The sequence below is a fragment of the Hemitrygon akajei genome, chromosome 2 (assembly GCF_048418815.1).
Source record: "Hemitrygon akajei chromosome 2, sHemAka1.3, whole genome shotgun sequence".
Lineage (NCBI taxonomy): Eukaryota > Metazoa > Chordata > Chondrichthyes > Myliobatiformes > Dasyatidae > Hemitrygon > Hemitrygon akajei.
The window spans coordinates 33,317,907-33,345,227 of record NC_133125.1 but is presented as its reverse complement, the minus strand read 5'-3'; the positions used below and the strand labels follow the sequence as shown (position 1 = coordinate 33,345,227).

Here is a 27,321-nt window from a genome sequence, read left to right as displayed (position 1 = left end):
AGCAAGCACCTCCTCTTCTTCAATCTGTATAAGTTCCATGACCTCCCTACTTGTTTGCCTTGTTTCCATAGACTCCATTCCAGTTTCCTTAGTAAATACAGATGCAAAAAACCCATTTAATATCTTTCCCATTTCTTTTGGTTCCATACATAGCTGACCACTCTGATCTTCAAGAGGACCAATTTTATCCCTTACTATCCTTTTGCACTTAACATACCTGTAGAAAATAAGGACATCATAATTTATTACTGTATTCCTAAAAACCTAAACTGATTGTTATATTATGGTTGTTTTACTCTCTAAATCTGCCATAAACATTGACATCTTGCTGTTATATGCTTACTTAGGCATCTACTGATAATAGTCAATATTTATTTGTGCGCTTAGATGACAAATGTTGGTAAAGTTGTGGGTCATCAGAGTGGAATTAATTCAGCATTTCCAAATATCCACACTAATCCATTTTACAGCATAGGTTACTGGTGACACTGTCCTACTCCCCTTATCCAGTTTGGGATAATTATACACACAAGAGATTCTGCTGATGCTGGAAAGCCTGAGCAACATATAAACAACTGGAGGAACTCAGCAAGTCAGGCAGCATCTATGAAGAGGAAGAAACAGTCAATGTATCAGGCTGAGAGCCTTCATCAGAAAGGCCAGGGGGACTTGACAAGTCAGATTCTGTCGGACATGCTGAGTTCCTCAAGTGTTTTGTATGTGCTGCTCAGTTTGGGGTCATTGTTGTCACTAGCTACCATGACAGCTGAGATCTGTTAGCAAAGGAAAAACATAACTCAGAACTTGGAGCTCAAAAGATATCAGCAAGTGGTATGCTACAGAGACACCGTTTTGCTATTTGGTTTTATGATTAGCAGGCCAAACTATATTCAGATTCAGATTCAGTTTATTCAGTAAGTGATATGTATGTAATGGTGAAGGAGGGTGAAGGGGTGGGGTATGGATACTGTGAAGCTTCTTCCCTGATGGGAATGAAACAAACCATCCATAAACATGATGGGTGGGATTCTTTATGATATTGGTGGCCTTTTTCAGACAGCTTTCTGTATGTATGAAATGGATTTGGTTAAATGAGATTGCTCAACTCACAACCTCTTTATCTTTGCTGTCTTCATTGAATTTTTGATGTTTCTGAAATTTCATATTTCTACTTCTTTGTTTTTATCCCAATAGCTGCATGGTACTCAGAAGTAAGCTAGACTGAATTCTGGCAAGGTTACAAAAGCAACATGTGCCTTCAGTCCTATGAAAAACTGTATGCAGAAAATGGGTTTTAATAGTTCCACAGGCATTGATTTGGTACTCTGGAAACCGAATGACTATCAGGCTAAAGTTAAAACTTCTGTCATATTGAAGCTATGCCGCTCTAAACTGGTCCTAATCCAAATCAATTCTCATAGTGTCAAATAATTGTTAGCTGACATTGCAAATTCCTAAATTAAATGTTCTCATCTATTTCAAGATCTAATTATATATCATAAAACCATTGGCTTTAGTGAGTGAGATCAAGACGCATCATAAAGGAAGCACACTTGATTTAAACATCAGTTATCATTTGTGCATTAAATCTGCGTATTTCAGTCTTTCAGAAAACTCTTGGTCATTGATGTCAAACCATTTCTAGTACTTACTAGAATTAAAAATAATCAACACAGCCTAAGTCAGTCTTAGAATATTACTTTCTTAATATCAACTTTATTGTTTATTTTTAAACTGCAAACTCAAGGTTTTAATTTGTTAGTAAGTTATCAGTTGAACTGCAAAATGCATTTTTAAATATCACAAATTAAAATAATCCAATGCTGTAAAGATTTGTAGTAATCCTTCATAAAATGAAGGATTCACACATTCATCTGCATTTTGAAATTTTCACAAGAACTTATAAAGTTGTGATGAATTGACTGTCTTCTTCCATATTGTGAACAATCCACAGAATTGTTGAAGACCTTTCATCAGAACAATAAACTACTTTGGTCAAATCTAAAAATAATTGCATTTGCTGGAAATTTGAAATAAAAACAGAAACTGCTGGAAATGCAACATGGTGCCAGAACGAGGCGACTTGTTGCAAGCTACTCTCTGAGATTCTACTTGTTATTTCTATTAAGATTTAAAGATTAGCTTGATTTGTCACATGCACATTGAAACATCAAAATATACAGTTCAATGTGTTGCTTGTGTCATTGACCAATGCAGTCCGAGGTAACATTGGAGATAGCCCACAAGTTTCTCTGTGCTTCTGATATCAACATAACATGCCCACAGCTTACTAACCTTTTAGAACCCGTATGTCTTTGGAAGGTCGAAGGAAACCAGAGCATCTGGGGAAATCCATGTGGTCATGGGGAGAACATACAAACTCCTTACAGACAACAGCAGCAATTGAACTCCAATCGTTGGCACTGTAAAGTGTTACATCAGCCGCTATTCTACTGTGCTACACTTTTATAATCATTCTGTGATTATAATAATAATTTTTATACACTTTTAAAGCTAAGTCCTATGACTATAAGAATTACTAATAATGTTCCGCTGTTGTTTCCCTTGTACTATCTCAATGTTGTTTCCCTTGTGATGATCTGGCGTGCTAAACAAACTTTCTCACTGAACTTCGGTACATGTGGCAATAATAAACCAGTTTACCAATTTACTCATCAAGTCAGGTGGCTTCCTTAGTGAAAGAAACAGTAACGTGTCAGGTCTTGAATTCTGATAAGGGGTCTTGGACTTGCAACGTTAACTGCTTTTCTGTCCACAAATGCTATCTGTTCTGCTGAACGTTTTTAGCAACTTCACATATTTTTAAATATCCAGTAGTACGCTGATCAGTGTAACAATCACTTAATTATTGAGGTATTGGTATATTTAAAAAGAGCTTGAATTTAAATTTTAAAGGGAATGATTTATTTTACAATAATATCAATTAATAACAACTGTAAGATTATTAAAGGCCTGTGTCTAGTGCTGTTCCACAGGGTTTGTTGCTTGTAATTCATATAAATGAGTTGGATGTAAATATACTGGCATGGTTAGTAAGTTCGTGAATTATACTAACATAGGAGGTGTTTTAGATAGTGTAGAAGCTTATGAAACATTACAGGGGTATCTTGATCAGGTAAATATATGGGTTGAAGTTTGGCAAATGGCATGCACTCTAGATATATGTAAAGTACTGCATTTTGGAAAATCAAACGGGTAGGATTTATACAGTAAATGGTAGGGTTCTGGGGAGTGTTATGAAACAGAGGGGTTGCTCTCACAGGGGGTATGGTAGAGTAATAGTTAGCATAATGTTATACAGCACCAGCTCCAATATTGGGGTTCAATTCCCACTGTTGTCTGTAAGGAGACTGTATATGACTGCATAGGTTTTCTCCTGGTGTTCCGGTTTCCTCCCACATTCCAAGGACGTACAAATTGGGATTAGTAAATTGTAGATATGCTATGCCAGTGCTGGAAGCATGACAACACTTGTGGAAGGTGACAAATAAAACTAAGCTTTATCTTTCTGTTTAGAAAGTGTGGAGTACAATGTGCTTGGCCTTCATCATCTGAATGCATTTATGTACATATTAATTCAAAATAAAACACCAGAACTGCAGAACTATGTAAATACTTGTTCATGTTATAAATTAGTCATTAAATTAAATTAATCTTTTCTATTAGATGGTGATTATCTCACATTTACAAGACATGAACCAATTGGAGTGTGTGGCCAAATTATACCCGTAAGTAATAACTATAATCTTTATTTTATAATATCACTGTAAGGAGTTTGACTTTCAATTGTTAAAGTACACAGTAACAGAACAACCAGCTGTCTGTAAACTAAAATGCGTTCATATTCAGGAGTCACTTCTTGGTTTGTTTCAAACCAAAGAAACATATCTTCATTGTTATGGTTCAAGCACTGTTACCACTTCTTGAAATTTCTCCAGTCTCTTTGACTTCAACAAAAACCTTAGAGTTTATCTGTTTGATCAGGCTATGAGCCTTGTCCTTCTAGTTTCATGTGTGATTATGCACTGCTAAAGCACTTTGGAACATTTCCTGCATGACAGGAATTGCATTGATGCCGAGGTGTTGTTGAAGTATAAGCCTTCTTTCTCTTTCACCCATTAATTTATCTTGCTTGTAGATAATCCTAAACAGAATTTGAATAATTTAGATAGATATGCTCAAAAGTGAAATATACCAGTACTAGAGAACAAACACTTTTGTATTTATCAAATTAGTATCTGTAGAGCAAATTGTTATGTGGCAGGTTCCTGAAATACAGTACATAAGACCATAAGACATTGGAACAGACAATTTGACCCATGGAATCTACTCTGTAATTTTATCAATGCTGATTTATTATCCCTCTCAACTTTATTCTCCTGCCTTCACTCCATTATGGTCAATTATGGAAAACTCTGAACATCCTCTACATAGCACCATCCAGAGACAGAGAAGCAGTTTCAGCGACAGGTTACTATCGATGCAATGCTCCTCAGACAGGATGAAGAGGTCAATACTCCCCAATGCCATTAGGCTTTACAATTCTACCGCCAGGACTTAAGAACTTTTTAAAAGCTATTATTAATGCTTTTTGAGATAGTGATTTAGATGCATATCATATTTTTTACTGAGTTAAGTATTGTATGTAATTAGTTTTGCTACAACAAGTGTATGGGACATTGGAAAAAAAAGTTGAATTTCCCCATGGGGATGAATAAAGTATCTATCTATCTATTTATCTATCTATCTATCTATCTATCATAATCTTCAACACACATTCTAATCAAGAACCTATCAAACTCCACTATAAGTATACCAAATGACATGACCTCCACAACTGTCTATGGTAATGGATTCCACAGATTTACCACCCTATAGCTAAGGAAAATTCTCCTCATCTCAGTTTGAAATGGTATACCTTTATTCTAAGGCTATGCCTGGTTCTAGACTCTCACACATCTCGAAACATCCACGGCATCCAGGCCTTTCAATATTTAGTAGGATTCAGTAAGTTCTAACTCAGCTCAATACAGGCCCGGAGCCATCAAACACTCTTTCATCCCTGGGCTCATACTCATAAACCTCCTGTTGACCTTATCCAATGTCAACACATATTTCATTAGAAATTGGGCCCAAAACTGCTCACAAAATTTCAAATATATCTGACCAGTTCTTTACAAAGATTCAGAATTATATCCTTCCTATAATTTTCGAATCCCCTCGAAATTAATACGAACATTGCATTTGACTTCCTTACTACCAACTTAATCTGCAAGTTAATCTGCAGGACTAGTTCTTCAAAGTTTCTTTCCACCACTACTTTCTCAATTCTTTCCACACTGACAGCATTAGGTGGTACATTGCAAATGAACTGCAGGGTATATTGCCAATTTATTATATTGGAGTGAAGTGCAGTGCCTTGAAAAAGTATTCAGTCCCCACAGCTACTTCCACATTTTACTGTCTCATTTTTAAGATTTGAAATATATGTGATGCACCATCAATAACTCACTCTGAGACGTAAGAAGTGAGTTATCGGCTTTTATTGACTGGAAGAATGAACAACACAACATCCTGGAGTATGAGGGCTGGCCTCAGGCCTCATTCGCCTTTATACAGAGGTTTGTGGGAGGAGCCACAGGAGCAGTCAGCAGGGGTCTGTTGGGAGCAAACCACTCTGGTATATGTAGTTCACCACAATATGGAAGTAGAATTTTTGAGCAAATCTACAAAACATTATGTATAGTGTCAAATCAAAAGAAAAATTAAAAATCCTGTCAACAATTTACTAAATATTAAAAACCAAAATTGTGAGGCTGTAAAAGCATTCATCCCCTCTGTAAATACTATGCTAACTTTACTCAGGTGCAATACTGTATACTACCTTACCAACTCACCCAATTTGTGGATGTAGAAAATTGAAGGATGAACTGAATAAATACCCTCTCTCTCAGTATGGTAGGTTTTCAATGGACCAAACCAAAATGAAGACAAATGAGCATTTAAGGCAAGTAAAGGAAATTATAATAGAGAAGGACAAATCTAGGCAAGGGTCAAGACCATCTCAAAGGTACTGAACATACTTGAGAGCTCAGTGCAGTCCATTGTGAAAAAGAAAAACACGAAACCACAGTCGTACTGCCTAGGTCAGGCCACCCCTCTAAACTTAGTCACTGGAGAAGAATGGTGCTTGTGAGAGAGGCTACTGTGATGCCAACAGTCACTCTCAGTGAGCTGCAGAAGTCAGCGGCTGCAACTGGAGATGAAGTTCATGGCTTCACAACCTCTAAGGTCTTGCACATGAAGGATATTTATGGCAGAGTGGCAAGGAAGAGGCCCTCGCTAAAAAAAACATGTGCTTGCCATTAAAAACTTTGACATTGGATGTAGAAGAAGGTCTTCTTATCGGATGAGACGAAAGTGGAACTCTTTGGCCTCAACACTAAGTAGTACATATGTCATAAATCTAATACTGCACATCAGCCAGTTAACACCATCCCTACTGTAAAGTATGGTGGAGGTAGCATCATGCTACAGGGATGCTTTTCTGCAGCAGGGACTGGAGATCTGCTCAGGATTGGTGGGAAGATGAATGCTGACACGTACAGAAAGATCCTGGATAAAAACCTGCTCGCCTCTGCCAGAAAGCTTAAACTGGGAAGAAAGTCCATCTTTCAGCAAGACAATGACAAAAGCGCACTGCCAGAGCAAACACAGAGTGGCTTCAAGTGATGTCCTTGAGTGGTCCAGTCATAGTCCTGACCTTAAGCCAATTGAATATCTCTGGCAAGACTTAAGACTGCTGTCCATCCCTGCTCCCCAACTAACCTACCACAGTTTGAGTAATTTTGCAAGGAGGAATGGGCAAGTCATGTTGTATAAAGCTAATAGAGGCTTATCTGAAAAGACTACTGGCTGGAATAGCTGTGAGAGTAGCTCAACTACGTATGAAGCAAAGGGGGATGAATACTTCTGAACACTGACATTTTAGTTCTTGAATTTTTAATTTGTCTTGCTTTACAATGCTCCCTGTTTTTGGGTTCTACTGTTAAAAAGGAGCATGTGATTCACAAATAGAAATTCTCAGTTAAATTAATCAAAATCGCTGGTTGTAATATTCATTTATGTGAACAAAGGGGCTTAGGGGCTGAATACTTTTACAAGGCACTATAAATAATGGAACTAAAATACAGTCCTTTTGTTGCACTGTACTGTAGTTTTGTGATTATACCCACTTTTACTTATACCTTTCCAATAAATTATTCCCAAAAATCATTTAGTGTTTTAATCGGTATCCTCGAACTTATTGAGCACAATGATCACTTATTGCTTTATAAGGTTCAGCCATTTCAGAATCAGAATCTGGTTTAATATCACTGGAAAATGTCACGAAATTCATGGTTTTGCAGCAGCAATATGATGCAATACATAAAAAACTATAAATTACGATAAGAAATAAATTAAATAAGTACTGCAAGAAGAGAGCAAAATAAATATTGAGGTAGTGTTCCTGGATTCATTGTCCACTCAGAAATCATTCAGAGAGCAGTGGGGAAGAAGGCATTCCTGAAAAGTTAAGTGTGTGTCTCCTCCCTGATGGTAGCAATGAGAAGAGGACATGCATTAAGTGATGAGGGTCTTAATGATGGATGCCACTTTTTGAGGCATCAGTATCACCTCTCGATGCTGGAGAGGTTAGTGCCCATGATGGAGCTGGCAGAGTTTACAACTTTCTGCAGCATTTTCCGATCCTGTGCAGTGGCCCCTCCATACCAGACAGAGATGCAACCAGTTCGAAGGCTCTCCATAGCACATCGGTAGAAATTTGCTGGCATTTAGTGACATACCAAATCTTCTTGAACTCCTAATGAAATATAGCCATTTAATTAGATTTAATTAAAACTTTTTGTCTAACAGGCAACCAAATTCGAAATAAAACTGTTTTACTGAGGAATGAATATAAATAATTAATATTTGTTACTTCAAAGAATTCTATGTGCAGTAATGCTAATGCAAAAGCAACTAATTTGCACTGGTTACATGGGTGTTAATTTTGATTCATTGCTAAATTACTGATCTATGTCTGATGAGAACAAGGTTGGCTGAAGGATCATCGGCAAAATTCTAATATTTATAGATTTAATCACAGTTAGCTAACAATTTTACTGTCTGTTATGTGAATCAACATTATTTTGCATAGCTCCTTTGTTCACATACGTAGCTATATCTTCTCTTGCAGCCTGTTATGCTACATTCATGGTGGAAAGCTGCCATTGAAGGGAGTTTAGGTCACAGAACTTTGTTATTGTCTTTATGCTGAATTATACTCTCAATTCAAAGCTTCAGTACAGATGTATAAGAAGTGGAAAAATAAAAACAGGAGTAGCACATTTAGACTCCCCTGCCATTCAATACAGCCTGTCTGATCCTCTGTATAATGGTTCACCCTCTCTGTATCTCCTTGATCCCTTTTGTGTCCAGAAGTGTATCTCCTTCCTAAGCATGTTCAACAACTTGGCATCCACAGCCTTCTGTGGTAGTGAATTATGCGTCTTCACCATCAACGAGAAAATCAGAAGCCCTCACCTGCCAAATGTCTTATCTGATATCTTGTGACAGTGACCCTTGGCTTTAGTCTCTCAGCTAGGGGAAAGATCCTTTCTGCATCTAGCCCTGTCAAAATGTTGAACATTTCAATGAATTATCTTTCATCCTTCTAAACTTCTGAACATTGCATTAATACAGGCTTAGTTATCTAGTCTCTCTTCTTGCAACAGTTCTGCTATTCTAGTGAACCTTTGCTGCACATCCACTATGGCAAATATATCGTTCTTATCTCAGGAAACCAAAATTGCACACAGTACTCAAGATCTTGTATAATTATAGTCTCACTAAAACTCTGTATAATTGTAATGAGACATCCTTGCCCCTATATTCAAAACTTCTTGCAGCGTAGGCGAACAACTCCTCCAGTTTCCTCCAAATTTACTCAAAGGACAAGCAAACAAACACTTGGGACCTCTCCCAGACCAACATCACCGAGACTGACTCTCTAGTTATACTTAATCAGTTACACTGGGCAGCACACGATATTTGCATGCAGATTCCCAAAACGTTCTATTCCAAGCTTTATCATGGAATTAATTATCAGATGATTAGAAGAAAAGGTTCAACAATGTGCTGAAAGCTTCCTTGAAGGAATCTCCAGCCTGGGAGTGGAGAAGGGGCTTTAAGGATGAGAAGTGCACAGAAACCCAGCATAAGCAGAAGAAGGAACACACAACCAGCTCCATCTGTGGAAGTGTAATCTGGTTCCACATTGACCTCATTACCCACCTCAAAACCCAGAAAATCAAAGTGGAAGGAATCCACCTCAGTCCCAAGGGACTGCCTGTGAAGAAGAGAATCAAGATCATTTTCTGATGCCCCACTAGTCACTGGCTTCTTCAGATTCCAATTCAAACTCATTTGTCTCATGAACATTGAAAGGATCAGTGGAATATGGCATTTGTGTTAACAGCCAGCACACCGGGTGATGTGCTGGAGGCAACCCGCATATATTGTCACACATTTCAACATGAACACAGCATGTCCACAATGTTCTACAGAATAACACAAGCAACAACAACAGAGCAAAACAAGACAACAGCAAAAGAAGTCTCTTTCCCATCCCTACACACACCATGCTCTGTTTTCCATCTATAATTATTTTTCATTCTGTGGCAGGGTATTATGTTCTCATCTCTGTTTCTTTTTGCTTTCCAATTTCTTATGTGGACTTCTGAAAATCCCAATACACTCATATACTGGTTTTCCTTTATCTAATTTAACTATTGCATCTTTTAAAAGCTCCAGTAGGATTCTGAAAAGTGATTTCATTTCATAAATTCAATATGATTTTATTTAATCCTGTTATCACATCCTTTATAAGAGACTCTACCATTTTCCCTTCTACTAACATTAGACCCTCCAGTCTGCAGTTCCCTGTATTTAAAAACAACAGTTTTATATTTACCACTCTCTAATCTGACAGACTGTTCTATAGTAGATTTTGGAAGATGAAACCATTGCAACAAAAAATTCCGTGACTACCTCATTTAGATCATCCTGTCCTGAAGACGTAGTGGCTTTCAGGCCCATTAATTTCTTCAGACTATGTTTTTGCTAATGCAGATTCCTTTTCATTCCCTCTTGTCATCAGACTCTTAGCTTCCCAGCACTTTTCTGAGAATTTATTAGCACCTTTTAAAATAAAAACTGAAGCAATTTTTTCAGATAATTGCCTTCCCCGTTCATTTTTCATCACTATGGATTCTCCCATTTCTGACTGAAGGTGACGGGCAAATCCTTCTGAGGTTACAACAGGATTCTGCTTAAATAAGTTGCTGATAACCCAGTCAATTTACAAGTCAGAAATGCAGCCATGAATCAAGTTTCCAAGTAGATGAAGACGCGTGTGGCCTTACAACAGCTAGCAAATCCATCCCAACAGTGTGCCAAATTCTCGCTTTTTCCGATGGGCTGTACATAAGCCAGACGTTTGTAACCTAGGGAGAACTTGCAACCTTTTTCTAGTTATACATTTCCAGTAGAATGCTGAACAATATTAACTTTGAGGCTTCAGTGGAGGAGATAATTTGTCAAATGTATGTATCGTGTCACTCTGAATTTCAACAGTCTATTATTACCCCATAATGGTATATTACTGTAGTACAATGATAGAATTTTAGTCATTGATCTACATGTCAATCTTTAATAAAATTTGATATTGTTAACATCGTACCTATTTTTGTCACTTTAGTGGAACTTCCCAATGCTGATGTTTGCATGGAAGCTTGCTCCTGCTCTTTGCTGTGGCAACACAGTGGTTATTAAACCAGCTGAACAAACTCCTCTGACTGCACTGTACATGGGAGCTTTAATCAAAGAGGTATTTGATTAAAATTGAGAATATTGAGCTCAATGGACTTTTTGCAACTATTCATTCATAAGTTCATATTTATAAGTTTGGAATGGTTGCAACAAAGACTATACATTAATAAAGTGCCTGTGAATTTTGCACACCATCCAAGAGATAATGCTACAGAAATGATTCTGACCTTTTGTTACATGCATTTACGGAGATAAAATGGGTGAAAATAAAGAGGTAATGAATTTCCTATTGTAGTTATTGGCAACTGTCAAAAAAACTGCTTTAAGACCCTTGAATATGCCAAAAAAGAAAGATGGTGCCTCTTTTAGGATTGCAACCAGTTAGTAATACACCGAGATCACAACAAAAAGCTCCAAGTTAAAGCAGGAGCTTGCTGCCAGCAACTGCTCACACACCTCCCGGTGCTCCAAGCCCTTAGACCTTATTATGAAATCTCAGCCATTTGGTCTGGCTAATTCTTATGTCTAGCAAATAGTCCCTGCAATTGCAACTGGTAACTGTATTGATGACACCTATTTTGTTATGTTTAGAACCTGAATTTTAATCAAGCACAGTCATATACTTCGGATAGTTTTTTCAGCTTTGGGGTGTCTTTTCTACCATAGCACTTGTAGTGACTCTTGCTATTTTCATCATAACTCTGCAATTCATTCTTTACAACCTCTTCAGGTTCAAATTCCTTACATCCTTTTCTGGCTCATTTATGATAAGCTATTCACTTTTGTTTCAGATTGGTTTGATTATAAATGATTAAATTCAGCAGCAAGGATGGCATTCATAAGTCACAGCAAGTAAATTATTTACTCGAGCTATAGACTTCGAAATGGTATTAGTTAATAATTTTTCTTTCACTTCATACTAAAGGTCTGGGTCAAGTCAAGCTTGAGTTGATGTCCTTGGGCATCTTAATCAGTATTTGCCATAAAGGATGCAAAACTCCCTGCTTTACTGAGTTTTTAATTTAACTTTTAATCTGGGGCAAACGTTTTTCAGAAACAAAGTTTCAATGTTTCATTGCTACATAATATCTGTAAAATACTTGGCATTGTTACCAAAACATTCTGAGCTTTCTATTAACATGGATCAAAGCAATAATAAGATCTTTCGTAATTGTTCAGCTCCAGTGACAGACTATGCCATTGTTCCCATTTTTAAAACATAGGGAGAGTGGCATTTTGCTACTGAAAATTAAAAATTAACTTTCATGGGAAAAGAGCTTTGTTTTTTCTAAGGCTGGATCAGTCAAATGTCTGCAGCAATGGTAATCTTTGCTTTTCCACTCTGTCTAACAGTAAGATTAAATTTAAAAGTTGACAGATAATTAATTATGTTTCAAATAGTCTTAAAAATCAACATATTTTGTTGAATAATCTAAGTAAATACTGAGACCTTGAGAGCAAAATATAAGCTCGTTTAACAAACATATACAACTCAAGAGATATTCATGAGATATACGAAGACTGGATGTTAAAAGGTTATTGCACATAGTTTCAAATTTTGCTTATGCAGTTTTTGAAAGCTGAAATGCATGTCCCAAATACTTGGCTATACTGACTCAGCAGCACTGGAATGCTTTTCTTCCATTCGCTCATGGATCATCATAAGGAATTTCAAAGAATGTAACATTGTTAAACAAAACTTATGACACCATCAAATTTAAATTTTGTAGAGGATTATCTTTCAAACTTTCAAAGGAAAATTCAGATTTTCTTTCAGGAAGCTTTTGCTTTAATTTTTTCTTTTTTTTTGTTACTCTGCATTAAGCAACAATTCTAACAATATTTTTCCTGTAAGATGCACAAGCTGATTTTTGCTAAAATCTGTTTCGGATCACAGTATAATCTCAATAAAGGAGGACAGCCCGTCCAAAGCTACAATTAAAGCAGGAACATTTTCTCCCTTGCTAAGCTAGGCCAAAGACTCAGAGCATCAGTTTTGCACTTTAGTAGGTGAATGTCAATGAGGCCCAGCCTTGAAAATGATTTCAGATTTTGTAACTATTGTTCAGCAAAGGATCCACTCTGTTTGCTATCTTCCACTTGTGCTCGCATTACGAATATCCAAGACAAATCATACAACCAATCTAATGAATTAGATTTTACACCTTTATGAACAAAACAATTTTGTAACTAAATATTCCAAATTATTCAAGTTTAAAATGGCTATCAAACCTGTGTTTTTTTCAGGGCCTCTGTGACACCCACCAAGTGAAGCGACACTGCATTTTGAAACAGCTTAACCAAAATCCTTGACAAGTCTTAAGGCTGATTTATACTTGTGCGTCCCATCTATGCCATAGGGTGACGTGCACCTCCCCAAAAAAGTAACTCATGCGTTGCTCATGCGATCGGTCTGCTTGGTAGTATCACATTTCCTCCTATCTATTTCCAGTTGCTTCTTCTCCACCATCAAATCTACCTGCCGACATGCAAAAATGTTTGAAGTGCATTTCCTCGTCCATGTCTCTCACGAAGAAACTCAACACAGTGGCTTAGAAACCCCACCGCCAACTAGAGTTTTGGCACACACCAACGCATGCTCGCTATGGCATAGAGCCTACGCAGAAGTGAAAATCAGTGCTATGGCATAGGCTACAGCGTAGCCTGTACACACAAGTATAAATCAGCCTTTGCGTTAATTGCATCTAGTAGATTCTAAAGAATGGTGCAATGAATAATTACGCATTTACTTGTCATATACCAGCAGACTAATCAAGTGTCATTAAGGCCCCATTCATTGTGGCTTAAATTAGTAACCACTTTTGATGTATTGAAAGCTACATTGAAGATAAACACTACTCAATAAATTTAAGTGGATTTGTGATCTTCAGTACTTTAATTTTCATAAGTCTATTCTTTATGTTCTATCAATGTTGGCAATGCACAGCAACTGGATAACCATTACTGATTGCATCTCTGCTCTTTATAAACCAAGGAGTATAATGTACTCTTATATATTTCATTGTAAATCAATTTGACTATTATTTCACCTCATAGGCAGGATTTCCCCCAGGGGTGGTGAATATTGTGCCAGGATATGGAAGAACTGCAGGAGCAGTTATAGCCAGCCATATGGACATAGATAAAATCGCCTTCACTGGTTCTACAGAGGTACGTGGAATTGAGCACAATTCTCTTTAAAACTGTGAATCACCTCAAAACAGTTTATAAACTGTTTTAGATAATGTTAAGTATCGTTTTTGCAAACAAAGAAACTAAGCAACAAGAAGAAGGGTAATTCTGAAGTCCCATGGGCCAGTTAGATTGTGTCAGTATCGGTATTGCTGCTGGTTTATTATCATCTCATGTACAAAAACACAGTGAAAAGCTTGCCTTGCATGCTGTTTATTCAGGTCAAAACCTTTACACTGTGCTTTGAGCTAGAACAACTCAGAACAAAGTGGGAAATCTACAAAGTACGAACAGTGCATGACCTTATCATCCAAGAGTCCGATAACTGCAGGATAGAAGCTGCCCTTGAGCCTGGAGGTGTGTGTTCTCATATTTTTATATTTTCTGCCCAGTGGAAGAGTGTAGAAGAAAGAATGTCTGGGATTGGAGGGATCTTTGATTATGCTGGCCATTTTACTGAGGTAATGAGAAGTATATAGAGTCCTTAGAGAGAAGGCTGGTTCACATAATGCACTGAGCTGTGTCCATATCTCTCTACAGTTTTGTGGTCAAGTGCAAAGCCTCAATTCCATTTTCCTAACCAAGCCCTTTTTCCCTGATGCCCCATAATCCAAAAATCTATTATTCTCGGACTCGAGTACACAATAACTCTGGCACCACAGCTCTCTGGAGTGGAAGAATGAGAAAAGAAATTCCTCTTCATCTCGGTTTAAATGATCAACCTTTTATTGTAGGATTATGCCCCATAGCACTAGTTTCCTCACTACTATGATATGGTAGATGGGGTGTGGATTGATATATAGTGGATGAGGGGTTTCTTGAGTGTCCATTTGTATATGACCAATACTTCCACTGTGTGCTGTTTATAATGGATTGCCTCATACCACATCTTCAAAACTGTTCACAGCTGCATTCTATAGCCCATAAAGATAAGATGCTGGAAATCCAAAGTTACACACAGAAGATGCTGAGGAACGGAGCAGTTCAGGGAGCAATATGGAAAGGACTAAAGAGTTGATATCTCAGGCCAAGACCCTTTATCAGAACTGGAAAGGAAGGGGAAGAAGCCAGATTAAGAAAGTGGGGGAACGGAGGACCTGTACGAGTTAGAAGGTGCTAGGTGAAGCCAGGTGAGGGACAAGGTAGGTGGGTGGGGGGAGGGGGTAAAAAGTAAGTAGCTGGGAGATGATAGGTGGAAAAGGTAAAGGACTGGAGAAGAAGGAATGTGACAGGAGAGGAGAATGGACCATGGGAGAAGGGAAGGAGGAAGGGCTCCAGAAGGAGATGGTAGGCAGATGGGGAGAAGAGAAGGGGTAACAAAAGTGCCAAAATGGGGAATGGGAAAAGAAAGAAGGGAGGGGGAAGAAATTACCATAAGTTAGAGAAATCCATGATCATGCTGTCAGGTTGGAGGCTACTCAGACGGAATATGAGGTGTTGCTTTTCCAAACTGAGATTGATGTCATCGTGGCAGTAGAGGAGACCATGGACTGACACATCAATATGGGAATGAGGATTGGAATTAAAATGGTTGGCCCCCAGAAATCATGCTTGTTGTGTGGATTGTGTGAAAGTGCTTGACAAAGTAGTCCCCCAATCTGTGTCGGGTCTCACTAACGAAGCCCATACCCAGTCTCTTAAAGAGGATGCTTTCACATGCAGCCCTCTCACTGTAGGCTCGTAATGAGTTAACTATTACCTAAAATACAAGTTAACAGCAACATAACTTGATAATGCATGGGGAATAAAGGTGAAAGTGTCATTTCCAGTAAAAATAGGTCCACGGTAGATAATGATTTGGGTCAATACAAAATATTTTTAAATTGCACGTTCCTTTAAGGGAAAATGAGACTATTATCCAGTTTGCTTCACTTCATTTACTCACAGTACTGAAAAGGTTCTGCACTGAAGACCTAGTCCAATTGAAGCATAAATAAATATACATGTAACATCCAAGGAAAAAGGTATCAAACTTTCTCCAATATCATGTGGTAGCTAATAACTGAAAGTTATTTGCACATTCTCCATGAAATCATAGTCTGCATGAGGATTTTCTGACATCAGTATCTGTCATTCCAAATAGGTTCTGCCAACGTTTCACCATGTTCTTCCGCTATATTTGTTGTCCGTTTGCATTCTCCATCTTTCTCCCTCTTTCTCCAACCTTCTTTGATCCCGTTCTTTATCCCGCTCTCTCTCTAGAATATTCCCAAGACAAATCATATTGGCTAATTCAACAAGCCTAACTTATTAATCAACTAGCAAACACGAGGAAATCTGCAGATGCTGAAAATTCAAACAACACACACAAAATGCTGGTGGAACACAGCAGGCCAGGCAGCATCTATAAGGAGAAGCACTGTCGACGTTTTGGGCCGAGACCCTTCATCCTGGTCTGCTGTGTTCCACCAGCATTGTGTGTGTGTTGTTATTAATCAACTTTTTTTTATTTTAAACAACAAAGAAATGAAATACCCAAATGTATAATGTAATTAAAGGAACACTTATTACACTTAGAGAAAATCTGCAGAAAATAAAATACCTAACAGCATAAATGTATTAATAAAATAAAGCATGGTCTTCAATCAGGGTATAACGCACATAATTAAAAGAAAAATTTAAAAATAATAGCTGGTCGCATTATCATATTGTAAGATGCATGTATTATGATATTCTTTATCAACTACGGCACAGCATTCAATACCATTATCCCCTTGGATCTAATCAATAAGCTCCAAGACCTTGGTCTCAATACCTCCTTGACAATTGGATTCTTACAGACCCCAATCATTTTGGAATGGCACCAACATCTCCTCCATGATCTCCATCAGCACAGGTGCACCACAAGGCTGTGTGCTTAGCCTCCTGCTCTACTCGCTTTACACTTATGACTGTGTAGCTAAGCAGAGTTCCAATACAATATTCAAGTTTGCTGATGACACCACTGTTGTAGGCCGAACCAGAGGTGGTGATGAATCAATATATAGGAGGGAAATTGAAAATCTAACTTGAGTGGTGGCATAACAACAACCTCTTACTCAATGTCAGCAAGACCAAGGAGCTAATTAGACCAAGAAGAAGAAAACCAAAGGTCCATGAGCTAGTTCTCATCAGAGGATCAGAGGTAGAGAGGGTCAGCAATTTTAAACTCCTCAGTGTTATTATTTCAGAGGATCTGTCCTGGGCCCGTCATGTAAGTGCAGTTATAAAGAAAGCACAGCAACATCTCTACTTCCTTAGGAGTTTCCAGAGATTCAGGATGACATCTAAAACTTCAGATGTGTAGCAGACAGCATATTGACTGGCTGTATCACAGCCTGGTATAGAATGGAAAACCCTCCAAAAAGTAGTGGATATGGCTCAGTCCATCATAGTTAAAGCCCTCCCAACTATTGAGCACATCTACATGCAACACTGTTGCAGGAAAACAGCATCCATCATCAGGTACTCCCAACACCCAGGTCATGCTCCCTTTTCATTGCTGTCATCAGAAAGAAGTGACTATCCCCGCAACATTAGGCTATTGAGTCAAAGGGGATAATTTCAGTCAACTTCACCTACCCAATCATTGAAATGTTTCCACTACAAATAGACTCGCTTTCAAGGAATCTTTATCTCATGTTCTCAATATTTATTGCATATTTATTATTATTATTATTATTATTATTTCTTCCTTTTTGAATTTTGCTCAGTTTGTTGCCTTCTACACTCCAGTTGAATGCCCAAGTTGGGTGATCTCTCATTGATTCTGTTATGGTTATTATTCTACAGATTTATCGAGTATGCCCACAAGAAAATGAATCTCAGGGTTGTATATGGTGCCATACATGTACTTTGATAATAAATTTACTTTGAACTTTTGACCATTGATTTTGGATACTATCAGATTGGCACTAAACACAGGCAAAGGCATGTTCACCCAAAGACAAGGCTCTGGACCTTTTCTTTTATTCTTTATTCACTTAATTCTGTTGTGCTCATTCACACACAGTACAATGGGTGGACAATATTGCCACTCAACTTCTAGCCGTTCCTTTCATGTGCTAACAACCCTTGTACTTCCACCTGTCTATGTTAAGCTGAGCTGTGCAGAAACAAGAGTCAGATGAGAAGGACTTCTGAATGCCCATCGCTATTCACTGTCAGCCTTTCTAGCACCAGCATGTAGACCCTTATGATATACAGTTGGTAGCAGATTAGAGAGGTCTTCACAGAACAATTCACAGAGCTCAAATGAGCAGGAACAGGTCCAAATTGAAGGGATAGCTCAGGAAATTGTTCATCAGGTAAGCAGTTTAAGCATAATCTTTTCTATAGCTACCAGGCTTGATGCAGCTGACTTCCTATTTCGGCACACTGCATCATATTAGAGAGAGGGTGTGAAAAAATCCATTAAAGCTTACATAACGTTCTGATATTTGATAATGACCCTATTTGTCCCTTCTTGCAGGAGTTATTAGAAGAAGCCAATGGAAATCAATCAAAAACAATTATTCCACTAAACTATTCTTCACCTGTCCACAGATACCTCGAACATCATCCCACTGAGATCAGTTAAATTGGCATATAATAAAAACTAAAGCTAAAATCTTCTAATCTGACAGGTTCAAATATATTCTGCAAAGAAAATTCAGGTCCTCCTAATTATCACAAAGATAATTAGGAAGATTTTTCAAAGGTGGTCGTCTCCATGTGGTTAAGCAATTTGCAGAAATATGACCATATAAAAAGGAAAAATCGTTTTTCAAGTATTGCTGCCTTTCCCTGTTTGCCACTAAAATATTCTGCACTAAATTTCAATGCTATTATTTGTTTATGAAACATTTTAGTACAATGAATGTTCATTATTTTTCTTATGTTGTTGTCATATTCACATGCATTATTTTTATTTCCATCTAGACTGGTAAACTAATACAGGAGGCTGCTGGCAAGAGTAATCTAAAGAGAGTAACACTGGAACTTGGTGGGAAGAGTCCAAACATCATATTCGCTGATGCAGACTGTTAGTATTTAAAGTTATTTAAAGTAATGTTTTATGCTTATTAGATAACTTCTGTATTTTTATTTGCTGACAAATTAGGAGATACTGGCAATATTGTACTATTGATCATGCCTGTTTTTTTTCGTTAAGATGTTGGTGGGGCTTTAGCTTATTTTTATTCAGGAAGACAGAATGATCTGAGACAAATGTTCAGATAGGAATGATGTGTGATCTGGACAACTACATAAATCAATAGCTTTTCCATGACTTTGGGACCTTTGTCTTTCATGGTGATAGGTAGCAAGAGCAGGAAAGCACTTCACAAAGTATTTTCAGATGTTGCAACACTTAAACTAGATTGAGCACACTGTAAATAGGGTGCGGAGATGCAATGAAGATAGTCAGTACCAGTGGCAAGAGCACCAAGTATCCAGACTGCTCTATTCCTTGTTGGTGTTGAACAAGTTCTGCTATAGGTGAAAGAAAGAGCTGGGCAGGTTTTTCTTTGTAACAATTGTCAATTACCTAGCGTTCTGGAATGTAGATGTCAGAACGAGTGGTCAATTTCTTCATGTTCCTCTTTGGAGGAATGTGTTCTTCATTCTTGTGTATGCTTGTGTTTTTTTTCCAGAAGTAAAATCACTGACTTTATAATTTTGCTTTGGAATTTGCATGTAATGTGGTGGATTTAAAAGGTCACCCCTGTAGAAAATTCAAAACTTCAGAATCACGTTTATTATCACCAGCATGTGTCGTGAAATTTGTTAACTTAGCAGCAGCAGTTCAATGCAATACATAATGTAGAAAGAAGGAAGGAATAAATAAATAAATAAATCGATTACAGTGTACGTATATTGAAAAGATTAAAAATCGTGTGAAAAACAGAAATACTGTATATGTAAAAAGTGAGTTAGTGTCCAAGGGTTCAATGTTCATTTAAGAATTGAATGGCAGAGGAGAAGAAGCTGTTCCTGAATCGCTGACTGTATGCCTTCAGGCTTCTGTACCTTCAACCTGATGGTAACAGAGAGAAAAGGACATCCTGGGTGCTGGAGGTCCTTAATAATGAATGCTGCCTTACTGGGACACTGCTCCTTGAAGATGTCCTGGGTGCTTTGTAGGCTACTACCCAAGGTGGAGCTGACTAGATTTATAGCCCTCTGCAGCTTCTTTCGGTCTAGTTAGATAGATAGATAGATAGATAGATACTTTATTCATCCCCATGGGGAAATTCAACTTTTTTTCCAAAGTCCCATACACTTGTTGTAGCAAAACTAATAACATACAATACTTAACTCAGTAAAAAAAATATGATATGCATCTAAATCCCTATCTCAAAAAGCATTAATAATAGCTTTTAAAAAGTTCTTAAGTCCTGGCGGTTGAATTGTAAAGCCTAATGGCATTGGGGAGTATTGACCTCTTCATCCTGTCTGAGGAGCATTGCATCGACAGTAACCTGTCGCTGAAACTGCTTCTCTGTTGAGTAGCGCACACCCCTCCTCATACCAGACAGTGATGCAGCCTGTCAGAATGCCCTCCACAATACATCTATATAAGTTTTTGAATGTATTTTTTGTCATGCCAAATCTCTTCAGGCTCCTAATGAAGTATAAGCACTGTCTTGTCTTCTTTATAACTACATCAATATGTCTGGACCAGGTTAGATCTTCAGAGATCCTGACACCCAGAAACTTGAAACTGCTCACTCTCTCCACTTCTGTTCCCTCTATGAGGATTGGTATGTGTTCCTTCATCTTACCCTTCCTAAAGTCCACAATCAGCTCTTTCGTCTTACTGATGTTGAGTGCCAGGTTGTTGCTGAAGCACCACTCCACTAGTTGGCATATCTCACTCCTGTATGCTCTCTCATCACCATCTGAGATTCTACCAACAATGGTTGTATCATCAGCAAATTTATAGATGGTACTAGTGTTGATCGTCAGCGAGGTTATGTTATCACCAATCCACACAGATTGTGGTTTTCTGGTTAGGAAGTCAAGGATCCAATTGCAGAGGGAGGTACAGAGGCCCAGGTTCTGCAACTTCTCAAATGGATTGTGGGAATGATGATATTAAATGCTGAGCTATAGTCATTCAACAGCACCCTGAAATAGGTGTTTGTGTTGTCCAGGTGGTCTAAAGCCGTATGGAGAGCCATTGAGATTGCATCTGCCGTTGACCTATTGTGGCGATAGGCAAATTGCAATGGGCCCAGGTCCTTGCTGAGGCAGGAGTTCAGTCTAGTCATGACCAACCTCTCAAAGCATTTCATCACTGTCGATGTGTGCTACCAGGCGATGGTCATTAAGGCAGCCCACATTATTCTTCTTTGGCACTGGTATAATTGTTGCCTTATTGAAGCAAGTGAATACTCCTGCGATTCAGTTGGCACAGGTTTTCAGAGCCTTACCAGGTACTCCATCTGGACCTTCTGCCTCCCGCCTTGAGTGAACCCTCGCCCTCTTCAAAGACAGCCTAACATCTGCCTCTAAGACAGAGATCACAGGGTCATCAGGTGCAGCAGGGATCTTCACAGCTGTTGTTGTGTTCTCCCTTTCAAAGCTTGCATACTAGCCAATTTTTGAATAATTATCCCTTTAAACAATAATCAGTTGCATGTATAGTAGGCAACAATTAGGCACATTCAGAGTTTAACGTCAACGACAAAGATGAAATCTACAGTGTTTGTAATCAAATTTCAATAAGATATGGTATTCCTATGAAATAAGCCAAAACATTTTGGAAATTTATAGATTATAGTTGCTATAAAGGTAGACAGAGCTGTAGCCTGAAAGTTTTAGGGCTCTTTGTTATACAATAATTTATTTTAGTTTTTCACCGGTAGCTGAGCGAAGGGCGCTGAGTAGGCTACTGTCAATTATGGAAAACTCTGAACATCCTCTACATAGCACCATCCAGAGACAGAGGAGCAGTTTCAGCGACAGGTTACTATCGATGCAATGCTCCTCTGACAGGATGAAGAGGTCAATACTCCCCAATGCCATTAGGCTTTACAATTCAACCGCCAGGACTTAAGAACTTTTTAAAAGCTATTATTAATGCTGTTTGAGATAGTGATTTAGATGCATATCATATTTTTTTACTGAGTTAAGTATTGTATGTTATTAGTTTTGCTACAACAAGTGTATGGGACATTGGAAAAAAAGTTGAATTTCCCCATGGGGATGAATAAAGTATCTATCTATCTATCTATCTATAAACTGGAGCACAGCAATTGATGAATTTGAGATTCTCAAAATTACTGCTCTGCAGAACATGTTACTTTAAAAGTCTACTTTTAATACATTAACAGTGCTTAAGATTCAATCAGTGATTCATTAACCTGAAAGAGGCAGTTACAGGTTAGTTGCTGAGTCTTTCATTCTCCCTCCATTTTGCTGCTATCTTTGTGAATAATATTAGTTATTTACAGATGATGTCAATATTTAATCTGTGATGTAACATTAAGAGCAAGATCTTATGAATCCAAATCTGACTTTGAAACTCCATCACCAGGGTAGTTTATCAAGATCATTCAAGGTACCAGAGGACAATGGATTTAGCTGAGTTAACTATTTAACTCTGATACATGATTAATGAACTAACCATATTTTCATCACTCTCAGTTGCCATAAGCTTCAATTAATGAACTAATCCTTGATCTCCAAGTCCACTGTTAAACTTGTAACCCTCTGTATAACAGCCTGACAATGAACAATACTCTATTCAAAGGGCTCTGTCCTACCAACAATAATGATGCTCCTGAGAACATATTGTGACATGATAGATTATCTGAACCTTCTCAATGAAGCGAGGGATAGTGCACATTCTTCCAGAATTTCCATCTATTGTAGCTGAAAGATTAACAAGAACTGTTAAATGTGATGGTTATGCCATAGAACCTGAATATTTTTTGTGGAGTAAGGTATAGCAATAGATGATTTATTTCTATTCTTGGTGGTCACCTGGCGGAGAATCTCACCTGGTCCCTCAACACCAGCTCCATAGCCAAGAAAGCCCAGTTGCATCTCTACTTTCTGTGAAGGTATCGAGAGCATCCTGAGCAGCTGCATCACTGCCTGGTTCGGGAATTGCACTGTCTCGGATCGCAGGACCCTGCAGCGGATAGTGAGGTCAGCTGAGAAGATCATCAGGGTCTCTCTTCCCGCTATTACAGACATTTACACCACAAGCTGCACCCGCAAAGCTAACTGTATTGTGAAGGACCCCACACACCCCTCACACAAACTTTTCTCCCTCCTGCCATCTGGCAAAAGGTACCGAAGCATTCGGGCTCTCACAGCCAGACTGTGCAACAGTTTCTTCCCCCAAGCCATCAGACTCTTCAATACTCAGAGTCTAGACTGACATCTACATCATTTATTATTATATTGTAATTTGTCCTCTACTGTGCCTATTGTCTTGTTTATTAATTACTGTACTGCCCTGCTCTGTTTTCCACACTTTATGTAGTCCTGTGCAGGTCTATAGTCTAGTGCAGTTTTTATGTTGTTTTACGTAATCTAGAGTAGCCTTGTGCTGTCTCACATAGTCTAGTGTAGTTTTGTGTTTCATGTAGCACCAGGGTCCTGGAGGAACGTTGCTTCATTTTTACTGTGTACTGTACCACCAGTTTATGGTCAAAATGACAATAAACTTGATTTGACTTGACTTGGCTTGATAATGAATTCCATAATATATTAACTAATGACTTGATATATAGAATTGTAACAATGTGTTTAATGTTCATATAAGTATAGAAAATAGATGAGGAGCAACAAAATAACAGTTCCTTTGGACCACTTTGGCTTTGCCAACCATGATGGCAATCCAAACTAATCCCAGTCAAATTTATGACCTGCTGTCAAAGGACATCAATGCATATTCTGTATGATGACATAGCAGTACTGTTTAAGGTTTCTAGGAAAAATCCCATAGAGCTAGATTTCATTTTAATGCCGGATTTGCAGACTGATAAACAAACTAAATTTTTCAAGATCCCAGAATAATATCGCATGTTTTCGAGAATGAATGACTGTACCAACTTGACTTATATTTTGCAGTGGACTATGCTGTGGAGCAAGCTCATCATGGTCTGTTCTTCAATCAGGGACAGTGCTGTTTGGCAGGATCCAGAATATTTGTGGAGGAGTCTGTCTACAAAGAATTTGTTTGCAAGAGCATTGCCCTTGCACAGAAGTATGTTATTGGAAATCCTCTAAATGAAGCTGTCACCCATGGACCGCAGGTATCGTAGAAAAAGTAATACCTGGATTATGTTGTGGACCAGTGGTACATGCTTCTTATAGGTAGATGGTCTGCAAACCTAAATAAATTCTGAGGGCCATTCTTATGAACCATGCTTTATTTTAACCATACAAAGCCATGTATCTGACACTGGAGTGAATCTGATGGAGCTGGCCTTATTTTTGTTTAGACCAGAGCCAAACAATTTGATGACATCATCTACGTAAAATCATTTCAAGGTCCTTGCCAATCCTGGAAGTTAAGGAACAGTGCAGGCTTTTTTGATCCTAATTGTCTGTTATCAAGTTCTTTAAAATATCAACAGCTTTAAAAATTAATTCTAATTTTAAGTATTAAATCAATAATAAATTACTCATTTGTACTATGAAAATACAGATTATAATGCAAGCTATAATTATCTTGCAATTTCTATCTCTCTTCTAGAGATCAAATACTGTATAATGAAAGCCAGTGGTTCCATTGTGATTGGTAACGATTAGCCAAAATATTACTTGCCAGTGTAAGATCCAGGTGTGGTTCTGGTTAGTTGATTTAATTCACACTCATTCTCCCTCATGAGCACACACCCTGCACCTTCCATCTCCATTCCCCAAAAAGCACAACGAACAATCTGAGATTTTGTGAGATCTTGTTTGCTAAGCCAATAAAGAACAATGAATATGTAAACATCCTTACCATGTTTTAATGGCTCATGATCGGATATGAATTCTCAAAGTGAGAGAGTCAGAGAACTTGCAAACTAAATGTGAGTTTCATTGAAGGTGGAACTTGGTGCATTTCTAGTTAACCATGTACTCCACATCACCCCATCTGAAGATTTTATTCCTTGTCTTTTGTTGATTGGGACCAACAAAGAATTAGCAACACAGTGGTACTAAAGCAGCTCTCCCATGGACGTTGCATAATCAAAGACTTTTCTATTATAAACACGAGAAATTCTGCAAATGCTGGAAATCCAAAGCAACAGGCACAAAATGCTGAAGGAACTCATCTGATCAGGCAGCATTTTTGGAAGTGAATACACAGTCAATGTTTCAGAATCAGGTTTATAATCACCGGCATGTGTCGTGAAAATTGTTAACTTCGCAGCAGCAGTTCAATTCATTGCATAATATAGAATTAAAAAAATTAAAATAGCAATAATAATAAGTCAATTACAGTATATGTATATTGAATAGATTTTAAATCGTGCAAAAACATAAATATATATTTAAAAAGTGAGGTAGTGTTCAAGGGTTCAATGTCCATTTAAGAATCGGAAGACAGAGGGGAAGAAGCTGTTCCTGAATCGCTGAGTATGTGACTTCAGGCTTCTGTATCTCCTACCTGATGGTAACAGTGAGAAAAGGGCATGCCCTGGATGCTGGAGGTCTTTAATAATAGACGCTGCCTTTCTGAGACGCTGCTCCTTCAAAATGTCCTGGGTAATCTGTAGGTTAGTAACCCAAGATGGAACAGACTAAATCTACAGCCTTCTGCAGCTTCTTTCAGTCCTCTGCAGCAGCCTGCCCACCCCTCCACCCCCATACCAGACAGTGATGCAGCCTGTCAGAATGCTCTCCACGGTACATCTAAACAAGATTTTGAGTGTATTTGCTGACATACCAAATCTCTTCAAAATCCTAATGAAGTATAATTGCTGTCTTGCCTTCTTTATAACTGCATCGATATGTTGAGACCAGGTTAAATCCATGGAGATCTTGACACCCAGGAACTTAAAGCTGCTCACTCTCTCCACTTCTGATCCCTCTATGAGGATTGGTACATGTTCCTTCATCTTACCCTTCCTGAAATCCACAATCAGCTCTTTCATCTTACTGACGTTGAGTGCCAGGTTGTTACTGCGATACCACTCCACTAGTTGGCGTATCTCACTCCTGTACGCCCTCTCATCGCCATCTGAGTTTCTACCAACAATGGTTGTATCATCAGCAAATTTAAAGATGGTATTTGAGCTGTGCCTAGTCACACAGTCATGGTTATAGAGAGAGTAGAGCAGTGAGCTAGGCACACACCTCTGAAGTGCACCAGTTTTGATCGTCAGCGAGGACCTGTTATCACCAATCCACACAGATTGTGGTCTTTTGGTTCGGAATTTGAGGAACCAATTGCAGAGGGAGGTGCAGAGGCCCAAGTCCTGCAACTTCTCAATCAGGATTATGGGAAAGAAGGGCGAGATCCTTCTTCAGGACTTTTCTATTATCTATTTATAGTCTAGTGTTGACAGTTATTTCAGCACCAGATGGCATCTTCCTGTTGTAAGACCCACAAGGGTCAAGCAAATCATTTATGTCACAAAGCACGGGAAAAGCCGTAACCTGTCAACTGAGCAACTTCTTGCTGGTCTACCTGGCTAATGTTTAAAAGATCTGAAAGTTTACACACTTCATGGAGGAATATACGCCACACCAATTTGATCAACATAGTCATCTATTAATACCGGAGAGTTCCAGAAAGAAATCTCTAATAACTCGATGTGGCTTGCAGGCTAATTGCCGGGTAACGAAGCAAGAGTTAAAAAGAGCTGAATAAATATGATGAAAGATTTAATTAACTGCAGAAAGTATGTTTGGCTCAGCACCCTCCATAGTGTAAAAGATACATCTGCAAACTTATCCAGAATTTCTATTTAAGTATAGGTATAGTATCAGAGTTTCATGATCAGTGTTTGTTTGAAATAAAGGTATATTAATTTATCATCCCAATATATACTTGTTGGGTCCTAAATATCTGTTTAATATGAAAGTAAATTTTTGTACCTTTTCCATTTAACTAAGAAGTTTTATCTTTCTGTATCATTAACACTAATCTATATCATTGATTTAAATTAACATGAGAATGAAATGAGGTTATAACTGTGGGAGAAGTTATTACCTGTGTTTGAATATGATACTGTGCTCGAGTTTGGCGAGAGAAATTCAATAATTACAATATATTACCATTCCAAAGTAGTAAGATATTAAAAAAACTGTTAAATTAATATT

At 38.1% G+C, this 27,321-nt stretch overlaps 1 protein-coding gene across 3 annotated transcripts in view; it reads left to right on the top strand.

Annotated features, from left to right (window-relative positions):
- The window catches only part of LOC140740571 (aldehyde dehydrogenase 1A1-like), a 74,936-nt gene that overhangs the window by 36,465 nt on the left and 11,150 nt on the right, over positions 1 to 27,321 (top strand). For 2 of the 3 annotated variants that reach the window (XM_073069845.1, XM_073069861.1), the window contains exons 6-10: positions 3,688 to 3,749; positions 10,823 to 10,951; positions 13,951 to 14,064; positions 18,985 to 19,087; positions 24,133 to 24,317. In XM_073069845.1, the coding sequence (XP_072925946.1) occupies positions 3,688 to 3,749; positions 10,823 to 10,951; positions 13,951 to 14,064; positions 18,985 to 19,087; positions 24,133 to 24,317 (593 nt within the window). The remainder of the gene's footprint in view (positions 1 to 3,687; positions 3,750 to 10,822; positions 10,952 to 13,950; positions 14,065 to 18,984; positions 19,088 to 24,132; positions 24,318 to 27,321) is intronic. The other variant, XM_073069852.1, reaches the window with a different exon arrangement.